At 53.5% G+C, this 16,608-nt stretch overlaps 2 protein-coding genes across 5 annotated transcripts; one reads left to right on the top strand and one right to left on the bottom strand.

The window, feature by feature from the left end:
• Window positions 1-811: 811 nt before the first annotated feature.
• Window positions 812-6,125, bottom strand: LOC111160645 (interferon regulatory factor 3). Of its 4 annotated transcripts, XM_022523877.1 has the most exons (8): window positions 5,302-6,122; window positions 4,484-4,655; window positions 4,327-4,397; window positions 3,485-3,677; window positions 3,006-3,386; window positions 1,686-1,801; window positions 1,009-1,188; window positions 812-875 (listed from the first exon to the last, which is right to left on the bottom strand). In XM_022523877.1, exons 1-7 carry the CDS (start codon window positions 5,494-5,496, stop codon window positions 1,021-1,023), a joined length of 1,296 nt encoding a protein of 431 aa, XP_022379585.1. In that variant the 5' UTR covers window positions 5,497-6,122; the 3' UTR covers window positions 812-875; window positions 1,009-1,020. The 4 variants fall into 4 exon arrangements, with proteins under 4 accessions (XP_022379585.1, XP_022379584.1, XP_022379586.1 ...); XM_022523876.1 differs by lacking the exon at window positions 812-875 and having other exon boundaries at window positions 933-1,188; XM_022523878.1 differs by lacking the exons at window positions 812-875; window positions 3,006-3,386 and having other exon boundaries at window positions 933-1,188; window positions 5,302-6,125.
• Window positions 6,126-7,217: 1,092 nt separating this feature from the next.
• LOC111160582 (BCL2 like 12) lies at window positions 7,218-12,984 on the top strand. Its single transcript, XM_022523777.1, has 6 exons — window positions 7,218-7,287; window positions 7,386-7,673; window positions 8,548-8,634; window positions 8,737-8,828; window positions 10,357-10,644; window positions 12,771-12,984. The coding sequence occupies exons 1-6, from the start codon at window positions 7,218-7,220 to the stop codon at window positions 12,819-12,821; spliced, it is 876 nt and encodes a 291-aa protein (XP_022379485.1). The 3' UTR covers window positions 12,822-12,984.
• The last annotated feature ends 3,624 nt before the right edge of the window (window positions 12,985-16,608 follow it).

Raw genomic sequence — 16,608 nt, 5'->3', positions numbered from 1 at the left:
GAGCCTGATGCAGGGCTGATCCCAGGACCCCGAGATTATGACCTGAGCCGAAGGTAGAGGCTTAACCGCTGAGCCACCCAGGTGCTCCTCAGCCGCTGCTCTTGACAGAAAGTGGCAGTGGGTGGGAGGTTGGGGTCCCAGGTCCCACCTGCTCGGTGTCTTCCAAGCTCGGGGCACCTGGGTGCTATCGGTCTGCCCTGGAATTGCCCCAGCCGTAGGACCTTTGTCCCCCATTGAATTGGATTCTCTTTTTACCAGTCCTCCGAGGCTGCAGTGATCTTATCCATTCTCCTGCAGTAGAGAGGGAAACTGAGGCACAGAGCAGCAGGGGCCACAGAGTGAGTCAGGGCCACATTGGCCTCCATCAGTCCCCGCTGGGGTGGGCAGTCTTTAAGGCTAAAGCCCAGAACTTCTCTAGAACTGCCTGTTCCAACCCAGTGCAGAGCGGGGCTCAGGGCCTGGAAGGGAGGACTTGCCTGAGGTCGCCCAGCACGAGCTGCGGGGGGACCTAAGGCCCCCGCCCCCAACTGACAGGATGATCCAGGTGAAAGGTTCTTTGCTAACTGGACAGTGGCCTGAACTGTTCATAGACAAGACAGGGGTTCTAGATTCTGCCCCAGGGCCCCCCTTGGAGAGCAGCACCCCTGGAGTCAGACTGGATTCTAACCCATCTTGTGTTTCTTGCTTTGTGATCCTTGCTTTTCTCCAAGCATCAGTGTCTTGGTCTGTAAAATGGGGGTGACTGTACCCTCCTCACCAGGTCCAGGGAAGAGGTAAGGAGGTGACAGGTATCAACTGCCCCCTGCACAGTGTCTGTCCTCATGCAGAGAGCATCTGGGGTGGGAGTTGCTTGCACAGATGGGTACGCTGAGGCCCTAAGAAGGAATAACGCCCAGTCTAGGTCACACCCAACACCAGGCACACAAGTGGTGACAATGGCAAGAAATAGTTTATTGGCCGAGGTGAAGGCACGAGGGGGCAGCACCCGTGAGGAGTGAGGGATCTGACCTCCCCCGTGGCCTAGAAATCCATGTCCTCGACCAGGTCCTGGAGGTAGGCCTTGTACTGCTCTGATGTGAGAGAGAGTGGGTAGCTGTTGGAAATGTGCAGGTCCACAGTGTTCTCCAGTGAGGAAGCACCCTCTGAGCGTGCCATGTCCAGCAGGGCCCTCAGGCATGTGGGAACAACCTGCAGGAGGTGGGGGGAGAAACAGGAGTCAGGGGAAACACTCAATACAGTTTACTGTCAAGGGTGGGGTTGGAAAACTACAACTCCCAGCAGCGCCCACTGTCACCCAGGATGAATCAGTAGGCCCAGGGCTGCTGGGAGTTGTAGTCCCCCCCCCCCCATAACCACAACCACCAGTGGTCTGAGAAGTTTCCTAGGGCTGAAATGCTGGAGGGGTTCCCAGAAGCTAGGGCGGGACAGCTTGTGGTCAGGACTCAGAGGCACCGTAGTTCCTCACAGAGGCTGCTAGGACCGACTTCCACATGGTTTTCAGAGTTCAAAACAGGTTCTGGGGGTGAGGCCAGGAGAGGGACACCCAGAAGCTCCTGAGGATGAGGAACTGGTGGTTGCAGAGACTCTTGGAAGTTGTAGTTCCTCAGAGGGCTTCTGGGAGTTGTAGTTCCTCCTCCCTTCCTTAAGATCCACCCCTTAGCTCCAGAAGCCCGGGACTGCAGCACCTTGACCATCACGAGCTTCTTGGTCCACAGCTGGTCCTGGGGCCATGGCTCCCCCATGCAGAACCAGAGGGTGTAGCGTGGTGAGTGTCCGCTTCCTTCGAGGAAGGCAATCAGATCTGGAGGCCCGAGATCCTAGTCAGGCATGGGAGGAGGACCCTCCACCACCTGCCCTCCCTGCCCCCTCCCCCCGCCCCCGACCTATCAGCCTCACCTTCTCCTCTGACCTGAAGCCTGACATACCTACAGCACGACCAGACGGCTGCTAATCTAGGAAAAGTTCCAGCACAATCTTAAATTTTTTTTTTCCTCCCATCGGGGTGGGGCTGGAAGCTCTGCACTGACCCCCCACCCCTGCCCTCATTTGGGATAGGAAGGAGTACACTCTCCGCAAGGACTTCCCTGATTCTGGAGTACAAGGTGGCTGGCAGTTTCTGCTCTTTAACCCCCTAAGGCCACATTCTCCTGGTAGTAGCCACTAGCCACTGCGGCTATTTCTGTTTAAGTAGTAACTAATTAAAAGCAAACAGAGGAGGAGCTGGGTGGCTCAGTCATTAAGCAGCTGCCTTCAGCTCAGGTCGTGATCCTGGGGTCCTGGGATCGAGCCCTGCATCAGGCTGTCTGCTCTGTGGCAAGCCTGCTTCCCCCTCTCCCGCTGTTTCCCTGTCAAATGAATGAATAAAATCTTTTAAAAATAAAATAAAACTCCTTTCCTCAGTTGCACTGGCCTAAGTACTCAACAGCCACCTGTGGCTGGTGGATACCAGATGGGACAGTGCAAATCCAGAACATTTCCTTCACTGCAGACATATCTACACAGTAACAAAGCCCTAAAGACTTGTCTCTCCTGCGTCTGTCTATCCACAAGAATAACTGGGAACAATGAGGACTACGGCAGCTAATTCCTCGAGCACCTTCTGCACACTGGGCCCTGTGCCTCCAGCAGCAGAGACCATCCTCGGGCAGATGCAGAGCAGCCCCATAGTTTGCCCCCGGTTATAGCAGAAGCAAAGCAGCAGGGCCTGAACTGGAACTTGGAAGTCTGGAGATTTGAAATCTATTTTTTTTTTAAAGAGAGGGACGGAGTGTGGCGGGGAAGGGCAGAGAGAGAGAGAGAGAAAGAGAGAGAATCTTAAACAGGCTCCAAGCTGAGTGCAGAGCCCGACTCGGTGGCTTGATCTCACAACCATGAGATCAGGACCTGAGCCGAAATCAAGAGTCACTTAACCGACGGAGCCATCCAGGCGCCCCCAGAACCCAGAGTTCTTAATCACCATGACCTAGTCTTTCCACAGCAGAGTCAGAAGGCCTTGCTTCACTCACCTGACACGAAAGGCCGTAGGTCGAACACGTGTCCTTCCTCATCCTTGGGGACCTCACCACTGGGCCCGTGACTGCTGTCAGGGAGGAGCTCCTCGCCCAAGGCCCAGTACGTGTGGCAGTGGCCCAGCCTCCGGGCCCAGAGCCGCTGTCCTGCCCTGCACAGAGCTAGTCCCCCGCCCAGGCTGCTCAGCACACGCCTCACGTAGCCCAACACACCCTTGTCCGTCAGCCATACCCCAGGGTCTGGCAATATGATTGGCTGTCCAGGCAGCGTCCCGTCCCCTGCTTCTGATGCCACCAGCCGCAGGCCCCTCGGGCAGAAGACAGTCTGCTGGAAGACTTGGCGGCCCCGGTAGAAGGCAGTCACCTCGAACTCCCACTCTGAGTGGTGGCAGAAGTGACATGAAGGGGGAGTGAGACAGAGAGAGTATAAGGGGGCGTGGCGCCCCAGCCCCTTCCACCCCATACTTGGAACTCACCTTCCTCAGGCACCAAGAGCTGCCTCAGTGGGTTTTCCGGGGGCTCTGAGTTTGGGAAGGGAGGAGGGATGTCTACAGTGGGGCTCAGCAAGAACGGAGGGGTCTGTTCAGGGACCACAGCCAGGCTGGAGGGCCCCCCATCTGGGAATGGGGCCAAGGCCATGTCATTCAGTAACTCCTCTAGTATGTCTTCCTGGAGAGAAGAAAAAAGGATCTGGCATTTCCATAGCCCTTTCAAGAGACTTCATATGGACCAGGCTTTGGGATCAGGAGACAAGTCAGACCTGAGCTTTGCCCTCAAGGGGCTTCCTGTGAGGAGGGTTTGGGGGAGGCAGGGAGACAACCATGGGCACAGAGAGCAAAATATGTGCTCTGGTATATGCTGGGTGCTACTGGGGCCCAAGGGGAGCAGCTAATTCCAGCCCAAGGTTCTGGCCCTGTGCAAACAAGACCTGGGCAGAGAAGGCTGGACACAATTTCGGAGGGAACTTGCCCTGGCACAGACAGCAAGGTCAAGGGTAGGATGGTCTGGGTTCCCAGGAGGCTGAGGGTACTCTAGCAACAGAAGCTATGAAATTCCAGGTAGGTGTCTGTGGGCCCTAGATGCCTGGGGAAAGCTCTGAACTTTGTCCTGAGGGTGCTGGAAGCCATGGAAGGGTTCTGGGCAGGGGGACAGGGTCAGCTCGGGATCAGACGCGGGACAGCCCGCAGGGCAGAAGATGGACGCTCAGGAGGAAGACTGGGGTGATGGTCCGGGGGAGAAGAGGACGCCTGAACAAGGCCATGGGGAGACAGACAGTAGATGGGTCAGATGGGGCGGGAGGGCTGGGGTGCATTCTCACCTGGGTAGCCAAGGTACTGCATCCACCATTGGTCCCCAGTGATGTGTCCGACTCAGGACAGTTCCCAGCTCCTGACAAGGAAGGTGGTGAGTAGAGCAGAGTGTTGGGGACACTCAAAATCCCACCCTCTCCATGTGAAGCCCCACTTCTGGCACACCTGAGATCACAAACTCATAGACCTTGTGCGGGTCGTGGGGGTCCTTGCTCCTATCCTCGGCTAAACGCAGCCCCTCCTTCCGGTTCAGGGCGGATCGGAAATTCCTCTTCCAGGTGGGCAGATCAGGTTTATCCTTTCCGGGAGTGTAGGCACCGCTGGCCTCGGCCCACGCCTGGGGAGCCAGTGGGTACCAGGATAGTGAGGAGGATGACCAAGACCCTGCCCCAAGTGTTCTCTCCCCTGGCACGTTCTAACTCGGCAAGGATCCAACCCCAGATTCTTGGATTCTCTGCATCCTAAGGCCCCCTATCTTCACCTTTTGAAAAGCTTTGCTTTCTAAGCCAGCCTTCCAGGTCTGTCTCAACTCTGCCACCAACCTGCCCCAGAACACCTTCTGTAATAACCCGCCCCTCGCACTCCAACTCGGGTTACCACCACTGGTGTATCCTAATTTGATGAGAAATCACCTCAGCTTCCGGGCCAAGTCTTGCCTCTAAGGTTCCGACACCCGTCCCCAGAATTCTACGACCAAGACCCCGCCCTCTGAGAGTCCTGAATGCTCCCTTTGCATTCCTTTCGAGTTCTAACCCTGTTTTTCTGGTTCTTTTTCCGGAATCCGGCCCCTCCAACCTTGCTAGTCCGCTGACCCTACTAAACCTACCCAGTCTCGTCCTAACTCCACCTACCTCCACCTGCCAGCGTCAGCGCCTGCCAGTTGCTAGCGTGCTAACCCCCGCTTCCTCGGCTCCGCCCCCTGCTAGTCCCCCCTCCTCCCCGCGGTTATCTCAGGGTTCCCAGTGTTCCGGAAGCTCACGCACCTGGAAGATGCCGAAGTCTTCTTGCTGGGCATCCTGCCGCAAGCCGTGCTTCCAAGGGATGCGGAAGCGTGTGCGGCTCTCGTCCAGCCAGGCCACCCCCTCCAGCTGCCCCAGGTCCAGCTGCGACACAAGCCAGGGCAGGATCCGCGGCTTTGGGGTTCCCATGGTCCGGCCTGCGCTTAGAGGGCAGTTCATGGGCGGGGACGGTCCCCTCTTCTTTCCCCACCTTCTTCTGTGCAGGCCCCCTACCTCCCCAATTCCGCCAGTGTAGATCCCTTCCTCTTCCGCCGTAAACCCTTTACTCCTTTCCCCTCCCCCACATCACCCAATGCAGTTAACCCCACTTCCAAGTTAGAGAACCTCCCCTAGTTATGCCAGGGCAGACGTTATTCACTTGTAGATCTCTACCTCCTGCACTTAACCGTGTTGTAGACCCCTTCTACAAACTGCCCCACGGAAGAGCCGCTCAGCCATTTCCACCCTAGACCCTCCATCCACCCCACCCCAAACACAGCCTGGCTCTTCTAGGGCGCCCGCGCGCACACGCGCGCGCACACACACACACACTTTATAGGGTGGACTGCCTCCCATTTTCAGGGTCCACTCTTCTCTCCCTTAGATCCCCCAGTGAGGACGCCTGCCTTTCCCACCCTCCCCGCTACTTTTTCCTGTTGTTATGTTGTTTTTACAGCCGACCTCCAGCACCGGCAATTGTTTCACTTTCTCCCCTGGCTGCTTCACTTTCCCGAGTACAGTGCCTCCTCTAGTCTCTCAGGGGAGACCCGTTTTTTCTGGCGCTTCTCGGTCCGGACGCCACCCATTCCCCAAATCCGCCGTTACCTACGTGAAGAGTCGGGGGCGCAAAGTGCTAGGATCCACCCCTGCTTTTGGGGGTCCGATAGCTCTCGGAACTTGTAGCTGCACACCCTCCTTCCTGCCAGCTGAGCTTCAGAGCAATGCGGTTTTCTTTTCTATCGATTTCACGAAATAAAAACTTCAACTGCGGTCAGTCTACACACTTCAGAGCCAAAGAGGCGGCACCAAGAGCCCGGACCGCACGCCCGCCTCCGCGTCAATGTCCTTTTTAGGCCTTCTGGCCAACGGCATGCTGGGAACGTCACATGCAAATTAGATGGGCCCCCGCGCTCCGCCTCTCCTACAATAGGGCCGGCACCAACCCGGCCCAGTGCGCAGGCGCGGGAAAGTTGAACTAAGAGAAGTTTATGCAAGTTCAGTGAAGGAGGAGGGGGCGGAGGCTCCGGCCCCAGGTGAGCCGGGCTTTTGGGAGGGTTGGGGTGAGAAGGGAAGAGGCCGGGATCTCGAAGCCGGCACCTCAGTCCCCCTTCTCCGACATCCATGCGCCCCGAGACCCCAAGATTCCAGCCTGGGTCGGATAAGGGAACTACACCTCCCAAGGAGGCTGCGCGGCGAGCCAAGTGCGGATAGAGGGGAAGGTTTGTCATGAAGCCTGCTGGGATTCGTAGTTCCCGATTCTCTAAGAGCTCGAGCCCCTTGGCATATGCCTTCAGAATCCAAAAGTCGGAGTCCCGAGTCCCCTTTTCTGTCAGACTCAAGAATTCAGATCCCCCAGCCCCCTTCTCCGAAAACTCGAGTCCAGCCCCCAGTCCCTTTCTCTCTTAGACCCAGGAATCCGGGTCCCCAGCCTCTTCCTCTCCAAGGATCAAGGAGTCTTCGTCCTCCTCCCTCTTCTCCCTCCGAGGACTCTAGAGTCTCGGTCCCCAGACTCTAACTCCTCTAAAGGGCTTAGGAGTTAAAGCTCTCAGCCCTTTCTTCCCTTGGGGACTCACAGGTCCCGGCCTCCTCCTTATTCAGGGACGAGGCATTTGGGCCCCCATCCTCCACCTCAGGTCAACCCTGGAGACCATCCCCCAGCTCCCTTTTTCACAGGTGCCCCCATGGCAGGCTCGGAAGAGCTGGGCCTCCGGGAGGACACGGTGAGAGTCCTAGCTGCCTTCTTTAGGCGAGGTGAGGCTGCCGGGTCCCCCATTCCAGTCCCACCCAGGTAAGAGGAGTTGCCCTCCTCCCTCAGGGGCCTGCATCTGGGGTGGGGCCCTCTTGACTCTTGTGCCTTGTCTCTGTGTTCCCCTCTCTTTATATCTGGCTCTTTTCCTTGTCCCTGGGGTTGCACCAAGAGGCCCTCAGTGGGAGGAAAAAGGGACTGCTTGCAAAGGGGCCTCTGGGGTCACTCTCTGAGGTCCCCTTTCCCAGGAGTCCTGCCCAGGAGGAGCCAACAGATTTCCTGAGCCGCCTTCGACGATGTCTTCCCTGCCCCCTGGGTCGAGGAGCAGTTCCCCCTGAATCCCCTCGGCCTTGCTCCCTGCCCCTCCGCCCATGCTATGTTTCAGAGCCTGGTAAGAGATTTCCCTAGATCACCCATGAACCGGTAGGGCCAGAAGCTTTGTTTGTTGTTGTTGTTTTTTTTTTTTTAAGAAGCTTTGATTCTTTAAAGCATAGAAAGGATAAGGAACTAGCCCAAGATCACTCAGCTAAGATGGGAGCTGAGTGGGAACTACTCTCACATTCTCTGCTCCCCCACCCCCTGTTACATTCTGTGAACTGGCTTCCCAAGGGGGCTTTTGGTCCCTTTCTGTTTGTTATCTCTCTCCTCCCTTGCATCCTTCCCTACCCCTGGGACTTTGTAGCCTCCAGTACCGGCAGTAGGGAGGAAGGAGACCTGGTTTTCAGTCACAACTCCCTGGCTGTTTGGCTACATGAGTCTGGGAAATTTCTTTTTGTTTCTTGTTCCTATATTTCTCCAGAAGCAAACTAGGAATGTGTGCATGTGTGTGGAGGGGTGTCCTTGGGCATGGTCAAGAGTAACCATATGGGTTACTCATGTGGGAGCCTTGATAGACTAGTAATGGCTACCAGCAGTGCTTACTTGAAAGGGATTTCACAGCTGGGGAAGAAGAGTTCTGTGATCAGTTGATGACGCCTGAAACCAGCAAGGGGTAGGTAGGGTGGTAATCGCGGGAGTGCCCTGTGTTTGCCTGTCCTGGATAGGATCATCTTCAAGGTCTAGTTTGGCTGTAACATTCTAAGTCTAGTTTGGGGGACACAGTAAATGGGAAGTACCAAGTCCTTTTACCAAGTGTGCTCAGTGGGTCTCAGTTTACCTCACTATGAAATGGAAATCATTGTAACCTGGCAAGATGGTTGGGTCAAGGAGAGAATCCATAACTTCTCAATGTCCCAGAGACCCATCATTGGCTCTTTTGACCCCAGGCCCAGCAACTCCAGATTTCTATGCTCTGGTGGCCCAGCGGCTGGAACAACTAGTCCAAGAGCAACTGAGATCCCCACCTAGCCCAGGTGAGGGACCAAGGGGCCCCAGACAGAGAAGGATGAGGGCAGAAGGGTGGGCAGGGTTCTGCCCCCAGCTGATTCTCTTTTGCCCTCCACACACACCCCCAGAGTTACAGGGAGCCCCACCCACAGAGAAGGAAGCCCTACTGCGGAAGCTGGTGGCCTTGCTGGAGGAAGAGGCAGAAGTTATCAATCAGAAGGTGACAAGGCTGTCTGTTCCATCCCTTAGCTGGGATGGGGATTGCGGGATGGCTGGGCACTGGGATCAGAACCTGGATCTGCATTCTCATTAGACGGTCAGGTGAGGAGAGGGTGGGTCTCCGCTTCTATGAAGGGTTTGTAACGGGGTCCAAGCCCATTCTGCTCCCAGCACCACAGGCCAGTGAGCTGAGAGCTAAGATGTTGGGGTAAGGAAAGCAACTTTATTTGGAAAGGCAGCACACTGAGGAGATGGCATACAACTGTCTCAAAGAACCGTCTCCCCCAGCCTGAGATCTGAGCTGCTTTTATGTTAGGAAGGGGAAGGGGATGGGGATTGGAGTCAAAAAGTGGCTGCCGTCTATAGACAACAGAGGAAGGTTGTGTAAAATCTTTTGTCCTTGGTCAGTTTTTTCTTTCGAGAGGTTTTATTTATTGATTAGAGATTTTATTTCTTTATTTGAGAGAGAGAGAGAGAGAGAGAGAGAGAGAGAATGAGCAGGGTGAGGGTGGGGAGGGCAGAGGGAGAGAGAGAAGCGGACTCCCAGCCCAGCGGGGAGTCCGACATGGGGCTCCATTCCAGGACACTGGGATCATGACCTGAGCGGAAGGCAGACCCTTAACCGACTGAGCCACCCCCGCGCCCTATCCTTGGTCAGTTGATCTTTGTGTACAGGTCATGTCGTTCCTGTAAATCTTACATAGAGCGTCGTCATTTCTGTAAAGACTTCCTTATCTCCTCCGGTGAGGTAGATTTCCGGTAAAAGAGCCGTTTTTGTGAATCTTAGCTGTAGTATGCCTACGTGCAGAGCTAAGCAGAAGTTTCTAAACTATAGGTCCCAGCAGTAAGGGAAATAGAAGCATTATGGGGTCAGACGTGCTAAGCTTCTCCGCTACTGGTTGAATAAGGTCAGGTTTTGGATTCACAGGGAGAGGGGTGTGGCCTTTAGACAAGGGGTGTGGGCACCCGAAACGTGATCTGGGAAACTGGGACCAGTTTAGGAATTAGGGACTGTATGGTAGTGGGAAGGGACTTTGTTCGGAGAGGGCTGTCTAAAATATGAAACCCTGGTTAGCTGTATAGGGGTATGCCTTGGAATGTGGGGGGAAATAGCCGGAGGAGGTCTAGCTTATGATTCGCTCCTGGAACTTGATTGGCTCAGGAGCTTGGGGAAAGTGTATGATCCTAATAATATTAATTGTACGGTGGAAGGCAGGGTTGTCGTAGGGACCAGCCTGGTTCCGGGGACTCTCAGGGAACCTCTAGGGGGCGTGGCTATAAGATCTGTATTCTAGAACTCAGCTAATTAGGGCTTTGGCTCTCATTGGCTGTCGGCCACCTTTCTAGGAGTAGTTTGGCGGAGACCTCAGATTCTGGTTTATGATTGGCTGGTGTGAAGGATGGGCGTGGCTTTGAGCTTCAGTGTCGGGACTGCTTTAACCAGGAAGTCACGCCTGGTAGTCTCCTATTGGCTGGCTGCGGGGGCGTGGCGGAGGCCGACCCAGTCTCTTCTCTTCCCCGCCCCACAGCTGGCCTCGGACCCGGCCCTGCGTGGAAAGCTGGCCCGCCTCTCCGCGGGCTCCTTCGCCCGCCTAGTGGAGCTGTTTTCCAACCGGGAGGACAGCCCTCTTCCTAGCAGCCCACGTCCCAACTTGCCCTGCCCTGGGCCTCCGCCGCCTTCCCCGGAGCCCCTGGCCCGTCTGGCCCTGGCCATGGAGCTGAGCCGCCGCGTGGCCCGGCTTGGGGGCACCCTGGCTGGACTCAGTGTGGAGCACGTGCACAGCTTCGGGCCCTGGATTCAGGCACACGGGGGCTGGGTGGGCTGCCACAGCTTCTCTGGGTCCCCCTTTACCCAACTGTAACTTGTGTCTGTGTGGTGGGGTTGGGGGTGGCTTCTTCGGCTTCTTTTCAGACATGACAGGTGTTCTCCCAGCCCAATCATTCAATTGTTTTGTGTTAATTGAGTACCAGCTGTACACCAGTAGGTAATCAATAAGGACCCTGTGCCCGGCTTAAACCATTCTGATACACACTGACAGTTTCGAGTGGGAAACATGGGAGACCCCTTCCTGGGCCTTGGTTTCCTTTTTTTTTTTTTTTTTTTTTTTTTTAAGATTTTTATTTATTCATGAACAGAGAGAGATCACAAGTAGGCAGAGAAGCAGGCCGAGAGAGAGGAGGGGGTGGGGAAGCAGGCTCCCTGCTGAGCAGAGAGCCCGATGCGGGACTTGATCCCAGGACCCTGAGATCATGACCTGAGCGGAAGGCAGAGGCTTAACCCACTGAGCCATCCAGGTGTCCCGGGCCTCGGTTTCCTTATCCGTCAGGTAGGGCAAGTAGAAGTACCCATCTTAAAGGGTTATTGTAAAGATTAAAATGGGACCATTGTAAGATCTTGGCACCCTGTGGGCATTTGCGTGATTATCTGGTGACTGTCTGCTCTGACACTGCCTTCCAGAATGCACCTGCCCAGGTATCCCCGTGTCACTTCCTCTGCTCCATTCGGGTGTCACCCTCCCGTGAGGCCTCCCCTAGTCCCCGTTTGAAACCAGAGCCACCTCCATCCCCTCCCACCCGCTCCCTTTGCCTCTTCATTGCTTTACTTCCTTCATAACACCCTGCACCTTCTAACGCACAGCTTCTACCAGATGGTAGGATTGACTTGCTTTACTTATATTTCTTTCTGCTTTTTGTTTTCTCTTGGCCCCGACCTATTGGCTTCAGAAGACCAGGGAGTCCTACCTAGCTTGCTCACTGCTTTAAATTCAAGGCCAGGCTCAGAGATGGATTGGGCTGCAGGGTACTGATGAAACTATTGCTTCACAGAGTGGCAGGAGCTGGCCAGGGGTGTTTGAGGAGCAGAGAGGCCGGTAGGGCTGAAGCAGGGTGAGCGAAGGGGAGAGGGCGAGAGATGAGAGCAGGTGGGGGCGGGCCTTGTGAAGGTAAGAACTTGGGCACTGACTGAGCGAGCTCGCTGAGCGGAGGGCGACGTGAGCTGATTTAGGTGTTAACTTGCGCCCTCTAGCGGCCTCATGGGGCGATACCGTAGAGGGCGAGGCGGAAGTAGGGAGTTGGGAGGTGTCCGCTGGTTCAGGGAGGAGATGAGGTTGGATCGGACCGCAGTGGCGGTAGTGGAGGAGTCTCCCAGTTAATTCAGAGGTAGAACTGACAGATTTTGCTTATGAGTGAATTACGAGTGCTATTTAGGAGTGCTAATGAGTGGGAGGCGGAAATCAAGGATGCCGGCCTGATGCAGTAAGGCTGCTTCCGATGCTCCCTGAGACAGGGAGGGGCAGGGGGGAGGAGCAGGTTGGAAGAAGAGTCAGAGATGATCGGAAGTGGTCCAGGTAGGGGAGAGACGTCCTTCAGACCTCAAAGGGAGATGAGGAGGGGACAGCTGATATACGTGTCTGGAGCTCAGTGCAGAAGCTTATTTATTTGTGAAATTGTTCTTTTGTTTTGGGGGCTTTTGGGGGGGGTTGTTTTGTTTTTTGTTTCTGTTTTTGTTTGGCCACATGCACAGCCAAGGACTTTTAGTGGAATGATTCCATTTAAACCCCACGACAACCTTCTGGGATTGGATGTTATCCCGATTTTATGGAGATTGTCCCTCATGCAGAGGATTGGACTCAGGACTTTGACGCGAAGCCAGCGCTCTTGATCGTTACAAGCCCGGGACCCTGCTCCCCGTCTCTCAGTCTCTGGTCCCTGTCTCTCTGTCTCCATGACACTGGTGCTCTGCCCTCCACCCTGGGGCTTTGTCTCTCCTCCCTTTTCCCAGGACTCTGTCCCTATCCACCCATGGGTCTCTGATTCTTCGGATCCTCCTCCTCCCACCCCTGTCCCTGTCTCTGCTGTCATTGGGCTGGTAGGGATGCCACTGTGAATGGAGGACAGGATCTACCTGTGAATGCTCATGAGCTCTTCCACTTTTCCCCTCCAGGAGGGCATCCTCGCCATTTCACCCGTGGACTTGAACTTACCCCTGGACTGAGATCTTCCTCAGAAGCTGCTACAAGATTAGACCTCCTGTCTCTCTGCTCTTTGTGTGCTTGTCCAAGCCTTCCTGTTCCACTCAGGACTGTGGGGTGGTGGCTGCCCTCCCTGTTTTTGCCAAAAAGAAATTAAGATTTTTTTCATATTAAAAACTTTGTCAGGTATTGAACTGTTTGTCCCTTCTCTCGAAAACTTAAGTTCTAAGTAGGAGATTTGGGTAAGAGATCTCTCTCTCTCTCTCTCTCTCTGGTTTATGAAGCCAGTTCATTCATTCTAGAAATACTTATTTGGAGCACCTTCAAGGGCCTGTCACTTGAACGTACAACCTGCTTGAGGATATCTGTGGATACAGTTCCAGCTAATTCCATGTTTTTTCTTGTTGCATCATTTCCAGATTATCCTGTGTTGATGGTCATGAAGTCTTTCTAGCTAGTCTTTCTAGCTAGTTCCAGAAGAAAGCTATGATCTTCCTACACAGGACCTCCAGAACACCACCCTCTTCTCGTTCTTCTCCTCCCACTTCTCCTTCTGAACATTTTTGGCTGGTTACTCCCCATCTGTATATAACCAGGGGTATCACCTTTTCAGGGCTGCCACCCCCTCCTTCACAAAATTACGTCTATAAGCGCATAAAATGAGATGCACATAATCACAAAGGAAACCGCTTAGCCATTATTCCTCATTATTCACAGATTCCATATTTGCGAATTTGCCTACTCGCTAAAATTTATTTGTAGCCCCCAAGTTAACACTTACTGGGTTTTTGTGGTTGTTGGTTGGCATGCAAATGCCCAGAGAAGCAAGATTTGACTCACCCAGTGCGGACCTTTTTGGCTAAGGTTGAGCAGGAGGACACCCTGCCTTCCTCCTTCTGCTCTCACTCTGCAGATAAGCATCCTTTCCTCGAACTATGTGGTGCCACGTTTCTTGGCATATTTGTACTTTTAGGGGTGATTTCTTGTATTTTAGAGAGCACGTGAGTTGGGGGGGGAGGAGCAGAGGGTGAGGGAAAAAATCCTCCCCCCTCACCTTGCAGAGCTGGATCCCAAGACCCCGCGATCATGACCCGAGTGGAGACCAGGAGTCAGATGTTGAACCAACTGAGCCACCCAGACATGCCCAATTTCATTGTTTAAAATGAACCCAGGAGGCTTCCTAAGGGCGAGAAGGCTGGGATGTGTCTTGTTAGGATAAGCTTGGCCCAGGCATGCATCCTAGCGCTGTGGGCTGTGACTTCAGTGTGAACGAATCACTATATATTCAATAAGGTGTATCTGAACAGAAAGCACATAAAATAAGGTTATGTATTGATGGGTTGACGCAAGTTGTAATGAGAGGACGGCAGGAAGCTGCCCCTGTATTTCCTCCAGGAACAAAGGGTCTGCATCCACTCAGTGTCCACAGTGACTTTATAGAACAAAACTCCTGCAAATTGGAATTGGCTGTATTTTGAACTAAAGATTTCTTTTTTTAAAGATTTTATTTATTTGACAGAGGGATCACAAGTAGGCAGAGCAGCAGGCAGAGAGAGGGGGAAGCAGGCTCTCCGCTGAGCAGAGAGCCTGATGTGGGGCTCAATCCCAGGACCCTGAGACCATGACCTGAGCCGAAGGCAGAGGCTTTAACCCACTGAGCTACCCAGGCACCCCTGGAAATAAAGATTTCAATATTAACATAAAAGTTCCTGGTATCGCAACACTGGCGCGGCTTCATTAACATACTAATTTAAAAGGCAGGGGTTGGGGGGGTGCGGCTGGGTGTCTCAGTGGCTCAGTCCTTGAGTGTCTGCCTTTGGCTAGGTGGTGATCCCAGGGTCCTGGGATCAAGGCCTCCATGGGGCTCTCTGCTCAGCAGGAGGCCTGCTTCTCCCTCTCCCACTCCCACTGCTTGTGTTCCCTTTCTCACTCTCTGTCAAATAAATAAATGAAAATCTTAAAACAAAACAAAAAAAAAAACTATGGTGGGTCCCATAACTGTGTTTTCTAAGTAGAGCAGGAATGACATTTTTTTTTAAAGATTTTATTTATTTATTTGACAGACAGAGATCACAAGGAGGCAGAGAGGTAGGCAGAGAGAGGAGGAAGCAGGCTCCCTGCTGAGCAGAGAGCCTGATTCGGGGCTCCATCCCAGGACCCTGGGATCATGACCTGAGCCGAAGGCAGAGGCTTTAACCCACTGAGCCACCCAGGCGCCCCAGGAATGACATTTTTTTTTTTTAATTTTATTTATTTATTTGACAGATCACAAGTAGGCAGAGAAGCAGGCAGAGAGAGCGGGGTAGGTGGGGAGGGGGAAGCAGGCTCCCTGCTGAGCAGAGAGACCTACTAGGGCTCAATTCCAGGACCCTGGGATCAGGACCGGAGCAGAAGGCAGAGGCTTTAACCCACTGAGCCACCCAGGCGCCGCTGGAGTTTACTTTTAAAAATAATAAACTATGGGATGCCTGGGTGGCTCAGTTGCTTAAGGGATTGCCTTCGGCTCAGGTTGTGATCCTGGAGTCCCAGGATCGAGTACTGCATCTGGCCCCCTGCTCAATGGGGAGTCTGCTTCTCCCTCTGATCTCTCCCCTTCATGCTCTCTCTCAGATAAATAAATAAAATCATAAAAAATAAACAAGTAAATAAAGAAAGTGCTTCCATCTGATTAAGTTGACCCTTTTTAATTAAGATTAATGGATTTGGGGTCTTTATTACATCTGCAAAATCTCTTCACCCTTGCCATGTAAGGTAGCCTAGTCAGAGTGATATCCATCTCTTTTGTCGTATAGGTCAAGCATAATCCTTGGTAAATCACGCTAGGGGCAGAGATCCTGGAGGCTGTCTTATACTTCTGCCCATCAGGGCACCTGGCGGGCTCAGTCAGTTAAGCGTCTGCCTTCAGCTCAGGTCATGATCCCAGGGTCCTGGGATTGAGCCCCGCATCGGGCTGCCTGCTCAGCGGGAAGTCGGCTTCTCTCTCTCCCTCTGCTGCTCTCCCACTTGTGCTCTCTCTCTCTGTCTGACAAATAAGTAAATAAGATCTTTAAAAAAAAAAAAAAAATGAATTCTGCCCATCACATGAATATTGGCGACAATTCATGTGACTTGCAAGCATCTGTGATTGATGTCGGGGACTAGGCCACAGCAACTAATTCTAGTTTGATGTGTTGTCCACATTTGTAATCAAAGAAAGGCCTGAGTTCAAGTTTAGGGAGAGATGTCAGATTGTCCCATCCCAGTTCATGACCCCTTGAATTTTCTTTTCTCTTTTCTTTTCTTTTCTTCTCTTTTGTTTCTTAAAGATTTTATTTATTTATTTGACAGAGAGAGACACAACGAGAGAGGGAACACAAGCAGGGGGAGTGGGAGAGGAAGAAGCGGGCTTCCTGCTGAGCAGGAGCCCAGCATGGGGCTCGATCCCAGGACCCTGAGATCATGACCTGAGCCGAAGGCAGATGCTTAACCAACTGAGCCACCCAGGCGCCCCTGCAAGTCTTCACCGCTTGGAGCACATCTCATTCCGATTTGCCACAGTCCAGTGTTCATTAGCCCCACATGGGGAGTGGCCGCCACCCTGGAAGATGCATAGTTCCTCGGGGACACCTCCCCCATCTCTAATTTCAGCTCAGACCACTTTCCTGGACTCTGTACCTGTGTATCCCCCTGCCCAATGCAACCTCCTTTTCAATGACATTAGGTTATTTCCTAGTGTTAAAAAGCTAGTTTGTCGGGCACCTAAGTGGCTCAATCGGAAGAAAATAGGACCATTGATCTCAGGATTGTGAGTTTGAGCCCCACTTGGGGTGG

The sequence above is a fragment of the Enhydra lutris genome, unplaced genomic scaffold (genome assembly GCF_002288905.1).
Source record: "Enhydra lutris kenyoni isolate GAN:26980312 unplaced genomic scaffold, ASM228890v2 scaffoldscaffold77, whole genome shotgun sequence".
Classification (NCBI taxonomy): domain Eukaryota; kingdom Metazoa; phylum Chordata; class Mammalia; order Carnivora; family Mustelidae; genus Enhydra; species Enhydra lutris.
Note: the sequence above shows the minus strand (reverse complement) of the source record. Positions and strands in the feature narration are given on the sequence as shown.

Excerpts from the sequence above, each read along its gene's own strand:
- LOC111160645 (XM_022523874.1), bottom strand. The coding sequence starts at position 5,496 with ATGAACTGCCCTCTAAGCGCAGGCCGGACCATGGGAACCCCAAAGCCG. Across the intron at positions 4,656-5,301 it reads AAGACTTCGGCATCTTCCAG|GCGTGGGCCGAGGCCAGCGG; the intron begins GTGCGTGAGCTT and ends CTGGCTCCCCAG. Across the intron at positions 3,678-4,326 it reads GCAGTACCTTGGCTACCCAG|GAAGACATACTAGAGGAGTT; the intron begins GTGAGAATGCAC and ends TCTTCTCTCCAG.
- LOC111160582 (XM_022523777.1), top strand. The coding sequence starts at position 7,218 with ATGGCAGGCTCGGAAGAGCTGGGCCTCCGGGAGGACACGGTGAGAGTC. Across the intron at positions 7,674-8,547 it reads ATGCTATGTTTCAGAGCCTG|GCCCAGCAACTCCAGATTTC; the intron begins GTAAGAGATTTC and ends TTTTGACCCCAG. Across the intron at positions 8,829-10,356 it reads CAGAAGTTATCAATCAGAAG|CTGGCCTCGGACCCGGCCCT; the intron begins GTGACAAGGCTG and ends CCCGCCCCACAG.